The sequence below is a fragment of the Rattus norvegicus genome, chromosome 11 (genome assembly GCF_021556685.1).
Source record: "Rattus norvegicus strain SHRSP/BbbUtx chromosome 11, alternate assembly SHRSP_T2T, whole genome shotgun sequence".
Classification (NCBI taxonomy): Eukaryota; Metazoa; Chordata; class Mammalia; order Rodentia; family Muridae; genus Rattus; species Rattus norvegicus.
The window spans coordinates 5,130,930-5,139,798 of NC_141544.1; the positions used below are offsets into that span (position 1 = coordinate 5,130,930).

Genomic DNA, 8,869 nt, shown 5'->3' on the forward strand with positions numbered 1-8,869 from the left:
CTTCTCCCCAGGCCCTGGGGACATTGTGGGCTGCAGAATTTCTCACGGATGGAAGGAAGGTGATGCGCCTGTAACCCAATGGAAGGCCATCATTCTAGATCAACTGCCAACAAATCCCTCTCTCTATCTGTTCAAGTATGATGGAATTGACTGTGTCTACGGACTGGCACTTCACAGCGATGAGAGGATTTTAAAGCTTAAGGTCTTGCCTCACAAAGTAGTGTTTCCTCAAGTGAAAGACGCCCATCTCTCTAGTGCCTGGTTGGCCGAGCTGTGGAGCATAAATTTAGGGCAAACATGGCTCTAAGGTCAACTGGAGGGGGGTGGTCCTAGCCCAGGTGCCGATCATGAAGGACTGGTTTTACATCACCTATGAGAAAGATCCAGTCCTATACATCTACCTGCTCCTGGATGATTACACAGAAGGTAACCTCCGTATCATTCCAGAGACTCCTCCAGCACACGTGAAGTCAGACGTTGACAGCGACATTTTAACAGGTCAATGTGTGCAGTTCACCAGAAGTGACTGGTCCAAAAAGATCGGCAAAGTCATTTACCAAGTTCCAGCCAAGCCTTCCGTGTACTTCATTAAGTTTGATGGTGACGTCCACATCTACTTCTATGATCTGGTGGAAAAGATCCGTTAAGGTGAAATTCACAAAGTGTGGGGGACATAGATGGGGAATTTATAGGATTGGGGGGAAATGGTTGTTTTTCTGTGTTTCAGATACCCAAGGGCCTTTGAAAACTCCAGTATCTTTTCCAGTGGAATTTGTTTTTCCTCTAAAAATTAAAATGTGTGATGTGATGTGTTGTGTGTAAACACTTTGGTGGAGGAGATGGGCTGTGGTAAATGGAACATGGAGAAGATGTTCTGGGGAGACGGGATAGGGGTAATGCCAAGTGTGTGGTCACACCTGCAAACACCAGTGCTTGGTATGGGAACAGGAGGATGACTGGGACTTCCTGACAGTGAGCCTCACCTCAGGTTCAGCAGGGGACCCTGTCACAAGGGAATACAGTGGGGAGTGAAGGAGCAGAACATGCTCTACACTCCCCCAGCCTCTGCACATACATGTCTCTATGCACACACGCACACACACACACACATATAAATATGACTAGAGTATACAAGAAGCTTGCATAGGTTATATGCAAATGCAGTGTCGCTTTATCCATGGAACCTGAGGACTTTAGATCATTGGGAGTCCTGGGCCAACTCTCAGAGGACAGGATATATCTCCTTATTGTGCAAACGAAAACTTTGTTGAGTGTGTGTCAGTGACTCCACACAGTTATCCTCCTCTAGGTTCCTGTGTATCACAGAGAATGATCTGGAAATACTGAAACAAATATAAACTAAAGGCTTTGTTGGGGTTTCTAGGCTTGCGTTAAAAATCATATTTATCACGTTTTATTAAATGGAAGGGAAATCTTCAGCTCCCAGCAACAATAGACTCAATCATGTTGACTTCTGTTTTATCCCATTATGAATAGCAATTAATTGCACATCAATAGCTCCCCATGCTTTGAACTAAATCAGGATGAAGGGATATGTTTCTGAACCCCTATGTGGATTATCAAGTAGAAAGGGGGGAGGTATGATGCCATTGGCTTATGGGAGAGTGATGGCTTGATTGGAAACTTGTTATGCAAATAACCCTAACCTCTGAGAAATGAAATAGTAATGATAAAATATACTACCAAATGTGATGGACACTCAGTACTTGATTTCTTTTAAAAGAAAAAAAAACATACTTTAGGATTTTGAATAAGTGTGACCCTCAGAGGTTCAAATACTTGAATGTGATTGGTTTCCAGTTTGTGGATTGTTTAGAAAGGATTGGGAGTTGTGTTTTTGTTAAAAGAGATGTGTCAATGGGAGGTGGGGGCCTTGAGATTTCAAAAGCCCACCAGGCTTCTCTCTCCCTCCCTCTCCCTTTCCCTCTCCTTCTCCCTCCCTCTCCCTCTCCCTCCCTCTCCCTCTCTCTGTCTGTCTCTCTCTCCCTCTGACTCTCCCTCTCCCTCTCCCTCTCTCTCTCTCCCTCTCTCTCTCTCATCTGTGGAGCAATATGTGAGCTCTCAGGAACTACACAGCCATGCCTGCCTGCCTGCCAGCTTGCCGTCATGGTGTGTACCATGATGGTCCACGGACTCACCCTCTGAAACTGTAAGTCAGCAATGAAATGTATCCTGTCATACATTGATTTGGTCACGGTGTCTCTTCACAGCAATAGAACAGTAACTAGGGCACATATATTCCTGTTTATTTTTCTAATCCTTCTCTATTTATTTCATTAAAGTTACATGTTGTCCATTGAACATTTTTATGAATAAGTTTCAAGTTTAAAGACAAATAGTGACAAATAGGAGTGGCACTGCTAGGAGGTTTGGCCTTGTTGGAGTGGGTGTGGTCTTGTTGGAGTAGGTGTGTCACTGTGGGTGTGGGCTTTAAGACCCTCACCCTAGCTGCCTGGAAGCCAGTCTTCTAGCAGCCTTCAGAGGAAGATGTAGAACACTCAGCTCCTCCTGCACCATGACTGCCTAGATGCTGCCATGCTCCTGCCTTGATGATAATAGACCGAACCTATGAACCTACAAGCCAGCCCCAACTAAATGGCCTTGTAAGACTTGCATTGGTCATGGTTTCTTTTCATAGCAGTAAAACCCTAAGACATACATACATATATACATATACATATACACCTAGGTTTACACACACACACACACACACACACACACACACACACACCATTTACAGGGATTTTAGATCAAGCCAGGTCCCCTGGAGGTTCATTGGTCCATCTGATACACGTGTTCATGGAACATGTCTCTCTCTGTTTCTTGTTCTAGGAAGTATGTGGACAATATCTGCAGACTCGCTTCATTTTGCTTTATTCTCCTCTTCAGCCTTAGAAATCTCCACTTACAGAGAGGGGAAGATGGGAATATGGTTCGATAGCTCTTTTTGTCTGTGGGTAGCTTACATCTCAAGTCACAAAGGGAAAATAAATATAACAAGAAATAAAAATACACATCCAAACCATGATGGGAAGTTCATATCCGTTCCCCTTAATGAATGTCCACTTTGGAAATTGGAATCCACACTGAGATGAGACTTTTGAAAAATCCTAATTCTCAAGCAGGCTTTGGTATTTCTCTTTCCCTGAAAAGGAACACCACTAAAAAAGACAGATGGTAGGTTGCTTTTGTCCACAAATCGAATCAGAAGCATTTGATAATGAGCATAGAGGGGGCTCTTCCCATGTTTACCAAAGAATAAAGTAATATGGGGGAGGGAGAGACATGTAGAGAAAAGTTGGTGCCTTATTGGTATTAAAAAAAAATTCCTGAAGTCAAGAAATAATATTTGACAAGAGAAAAAACAAGGTTTTCATTACACAGAACTGTTTTTAAAATAGCCTTCCTTTTAGTCATGGAAAGAGGGGGGTGGAGCAGGTCAGTCTGTAGAAAACTAAAGTCATTCCCATCAAAAAATTAAGAATAATGTGGATTTTTGATGTACTTGAATAAAATTAGAAATTTTAGCTTTCAAAGGGGAAATATTGTGTTCCAGAGAGAGAAAGACAAAGGAGTGTCCAAACCCATACTTGATTCTTTCAATAAATTTACTTGTAACTCATGTGTTTGTTGATATTAGGATGAAAACGCAGGTTGGATATCTCTACTTAAGAGTGTAACGTGCGGGGCTAGGTATTTAGCTCAGTGGTTAGAGCGCCTGTCTAGGAAGTGCAAGGCCCTGGGTTCGGTCCCCAGCTCTGAAAAAAAGAACCAAAAAAAAAAAAAAAAAAAAGAGAGAGTGTAACGTGTGTGAACAGCTGCCAGTGGAAAGACTTATCCTCGGATTTCTCAAAAGGCATGAAAAAGCCGCCGTGGAGTTACTGGATTTTGTTTCAAAGACTTTAGCTCCTTGTCTGCAGGGATGCAGGGCCTCAGAGGAAGGGCCCGAGACCTCCTAAGAGGTAGCGACCAACACCTGAGGCCATGCGCATAGAGGGACGTAGCCTTTCTCAGAAAATGGAGCTGGGAGAGCTAACAAATGAAGGCGACACCTCAATCAAATCGCTGTAATAGAATGATGGCACCCAGTTCACAGAGCGAGGCAGCTGTCAGCGACTCGGCCAAGAAGTAAGAGGATTTGAAAAGATAATAACACACAGAGTTCACAGAAGCCACTATAGACTCATGGCGTCTGCGAATTTAATCCATGTGCTCTGGACAGAGAAAACAATCCAAACCAGAGATCCCTCTTGCTCAGCCCGACGGAACGCTGTGCCGTGCGGCGGATGTCCCATGTCAAGGACTCAACCTAGATGCCGGAAGCCTGTGAGAAACCGGAACTACGTCATTTCAATGCTGACACCGGAAATGGCTCAAGTTTGCACCTTCATTTGAAGGAGAAAAAATAAGTCACACAGCACCGGAAGTAATCCTCGTCAGGGTCTGTGAGGTCGGAAGTGTAGGGCGCCATGATCAATCAGTAAGCACTGCCTACACGTGTCGGGTGAGCCCACACAAATGAGGAAATGGTTTTTAAATTTATACACAATTTCTAATAACTAGTAACTTTTAAGTGTCCAGTTTTAGCACAAGCTTCCAGATTATGTGGTTTCTCAGGCGGAAGAACGCCGCACAAGAAGTGAGTTTGAAACTTCGGAGGATCCCACTCTATGACAGCCAACTAGGAAAAGCACGGAGGTGGGGTGTGTTAAAACGAACTAGAGGGAATCTGTAAAACCAAGAAAGGAGAATTCAGAAGACTTGTACGGGAAAGGCCAGCAGCAGGGATGGCTCGGAGGACCATCCTCGTTTTCAGAGTTTATCACAGCAAAATTGCCAACGACTGGTAGCTAAAGTGCCACTTGTCCCTGTGGACACTCTCTTAATGTACACACACACACACACACACACACACATTCACACACTCACACACAGAGAGAGAGAGAGAGAGAGAGAGAGAGAGAGAGAGAGAGAGAGAGAGAGAGAGAGAGAAGCGGAGTGGTAAGGGGAGGGAAGGGGGAGAGAGGGAGACAGAGACAGACATAGAAAGAGAGACAGACACAGAGACACACACACAGACACACACATGCAGAGATATACACGAAGACACAGCCCAATGGAGGATTTACAGAAAGACACCCATCAAAGGACCTAAATATTTGGTGCTAAATTATGTGACCTTTGTGGATTTATGAGTGCCAACCAAATTCTGCAAGTTCTGCAGCCACCTGCATGTTTCCGCACCCCATTAGCTGTCGGGGTATCGCATACATGGCTGTCACTCCTGCTTTCTTCATTTGTATTTTACTGTGAATCTCCCTTCTCCCCGTTCAATGTGGCCAGCGGTTTTCCGTGTGGAAGGACCTCACACTGCACTGTGTCTAGAGCGGCAGGGAAAACAATTTCAAAAGAGTCTCAGTGCTAGGCAAACAGTACAAACAATGCATACTTCACCTCCAAAGGAGGGACTCAAAGAACACAGAGGCTCTGGCTGGCGCACAGAGCCGAGCTTACAAAGTTAGGGCCCACAGCATCCCTGGGACCCAACCAGCAGCTCTCATTCAGCCCTCCATGGTAATGACTCATTCTCATCTCTTGAGACCAGAGGCAGACACATTTGGAAGATCCTCTCCCTAAAAATGAAGCTTGTACGGAAACTCTCACGACACTTAAGAACAATTTTAAATAGGAAAGCACCACACAGTAAAAAAATAAATGACAGATTCAACATCCTTCTCTGCGATACCACCATGTACACACACACACACACACACACACACACACACACACACACACACACCAGAAGAATAGACCTATATAAAGGATACATTTCCAGGCACAGATATCTGTTGGGAGGAGGTTGACGTTCTAACAAACCTCAGCCAAGGACTCCATTCGGAAGATTCAGAAGCTCAAGACATTGGTTCACTCCTGGGAGCAGATTGCTGTCTATCTCACGGAACCTTTATGGAAAACAAAGACAGATCAGCCTAGAATGAGGTAAACAGAAACCCTTTCAAGGCTATTGAAGAATTTTGGAGCCAAACTCCACAGACTGCTAAGAGCAGAGAAAGTGACCCATGACTGCAGTTTGTATAATACCACTGAACCTGGTGAATCATTTCCTACTCTCCTAGGAATCCTAGACGTGAGAGGGCACCAAGGCAGCCTGGGGAGCCCACGTCAGTCTCCATACAAAATGCACTTTGCAGGCTGACACCCACACGGCTGGTCTGCAGTTCACCAATCCTGTTCATGAAGGCTTCAAAAACAGGAGGCACCCTACCTGGTAGAGTCACTGTCTCTGGTTCCTGCCTTCTGGATGCTCCACGATCATTCCACCCTTAACTCTGCACCATCCTGTTGACAAGTGTCTGGGCTTTCTCTTTGACTTAGGAGTATATTTTAGTCCTTTAGATCTCTCTCTCTCTCTCTCTCTCTCTCTCTCTCTCTCTCTCTCTCTCTCTCTTTCTATTTCTTTCTCTCTCTCCCTCTCTCTCTCTCCCTCTCTCTCTCTCTCTCTCTCTCTCTCTCTCTCTCTCTTTCTCTGTGTGTGTGTTTGTGTATGTTTGTGTGTTTGTGTGTGTGAGTGTTTGTGTGTGTGAGTGTTTGTGTGTGTGAGTGTTTGTGTGTGTGAGTGTTTGTGTGTGTGTGTTTGTGTGTGTGTGTGTGTGTAAATGTTATAAAGGTTAATAAAAAGAGAAAGTTTCAGGTTCCAGTTAAAATTTAAATAAAGATTCTTTTTTTAAAGCTTTATTTATTTATTCTATGTATGTGAGAACACTGTCACTGTCTTCAGACACACGAAAAGAGGGCATCAGATCCCATTACAGATGGCTGTGAGCCACCATGTGGTTGCTGGGAATTGAACTCAGCCCCTTTGGCAGAGCAGTCAGTGCTCTTAATCACTGAGCCATCTCTGCAGCCCTAAAATAAAGTTTCTTAAGAGAGCAGTTTAGCGTGGGAAGCAATAAAGATGCCCCATTAATGGATGAGCACTCAGTCTCTTTATACTCCTGGGACTTGGGAAGCATCTTGGACAAGGAGGTGGGAAGAGCGTGAGACCCAGAGGGTGGGAAGAAGGGCTATGGTTTGCTGCCTTCAGGACAGGACGTGGCTGCTGCAATAGTGAGCTCACAGCAGCTGTGGTCGCCTGCATAGGACTATAAAGGACCACCAGCTAGACAGAATCCCTTACTGAGGAGGTTTTCGGGTGCTGATGGCTGCTGGGGTAAAAGAATCATTCTTCTCTGAGGGTTTGGTCACTGGTAGAATTCTCACATGCCTGTAGATGGTCACACACCCGTAAGTACATAACCAATGCTAATTGGGCTTAGTGGTTATAGGTTGGGAAAGAGGATATGAATTTTGAGGGATGGTTATTAGCAGGGAATTGGGCAGATCAGAGGGTGAAATGGAAGAGTTTATGGCCATGTTTCATTGTATACATGTATGAAATTCTCAAGGACAAAGACAATTTATTATTTAATAGAAAATTTAGACTATTCGCTTTAGCTACGTAATATTAGGCTGTATGACTATAAAGAATTCAAATATTGAACATAAATCAAACCAATTGACTGCCTTATTATTCAAGGAGCAAATTATACGTACTTAATGTAATGTACTTTCTCCCTCTTTCAGTCTCTTTCTATCTCTTGTCTCTCTGTCTCTCTCTCTCTCTCAAACACACACACAAACACACATACACACTCACACATGCAGGTGCACACTTACATTATTTTAATGTCATCGTATTAAAATTCATGATACAATCAATATGAAGGAATAGAGGTTTGTTTAGGGCCCACAGTCACAGTCATTGGGTTCAGACTGTCGTGGCAATGACCACAGGGCAACAATGTATTGATCTGTGTCACTGAGATCCTGCATGAGTCCTGCTTCTATTTGGGTGGATCTGGCGGCCAAGAGTTCGGTCTGAACCAGCCAGCTCCCTCCTTCCTGCCCCAGTGACCTCCTTCTGCTAGGGCACAGCCTGAAAGGTTCCTCCACCTTCCTAGACAGTGCCATCAGCTTGAGACAAAGTGTTCCTACAGCCGAGACTCTGGGAAATTTCACACTCAAGCCCTAACGACAATGAGCCAGGCAAGTGCGAAATGTTTTGTGAAAACAGTTTAATTTCATTTCTGTAAACAGGATAGGGAGGAACCGTTTGATATGGACTGATTTAGTCTTTAGCTTACAGAATCCACTCCCAAAAGATACATAGTGTAGAAAATGCACGATTTTCTATGTAGCAAGCATGGCGCTGAAAACAACACACTAATGAAAATATAATGCAAAGAACTGGGATATATAGTAACAATTCCAATCGTCAGTGTGAAAGACTCTTTTATTTACATATGTGAGCTGTCGTTATTATTTCCCTACTGGGTTGATTTTACAAGGAAAGAAAATAGCAAGCTCTGACTATCCCATCGACCACGGTGTCATGCATCTCGGTGTTAGGGGGCTTTGATCTAGGGATTAATCATCAGGGTTTGACAACAAAATCCATCGGCTCAATACATGAGGCTTGAGGGGAGAAAGTGAGTTTACAAGTATGTAATGCCCTTTAGTGTCTTCTCTGCCAGTGTGTTGTATGCATGCCTTGTTGTTGAATATTGTTGGTGGTGGTGGTTGTTGTCTTTAAATATGAAATGTTGAATGCAAGGGCAAGTGGCAGGGATCCGATAGATCTTTGCATCGTCACTTTCTTCTTCCCATCTCGCGCTAAGTCTCCCAATCCTCAGCTATCATTCAAATACACTGAAACAACTCAAATATACCAAAACAATGTGAAATAAAGACACTGAAAAAACTCAAATATACTGAAACAAGGTAAAGT

The 8,869-nt window shown here is 43.9% G+C and overlaps 1 protein-coding gene across 1 annotated transcript; it reads left to right on the top strand.

Moving 5' to 3' along the window:
* Window positions 1-347: 347 nt before the first annotated feature.
* LOC148002430 (Y-linked testis-specific protein 1-like) lies at window positions 348-647 on the top strand. Its single transcript, XM_087577174.1, has one exon. The coding sequence runs from the start codon at window positions 348-350 to the stop codon at window positions 645-647; it is 300 nt and encodes a 99-aa protein (XP_087433300.1).
* The last annotated feature ends 8,222 nt before the right edge of the window (window positions 648-8,869 follow it).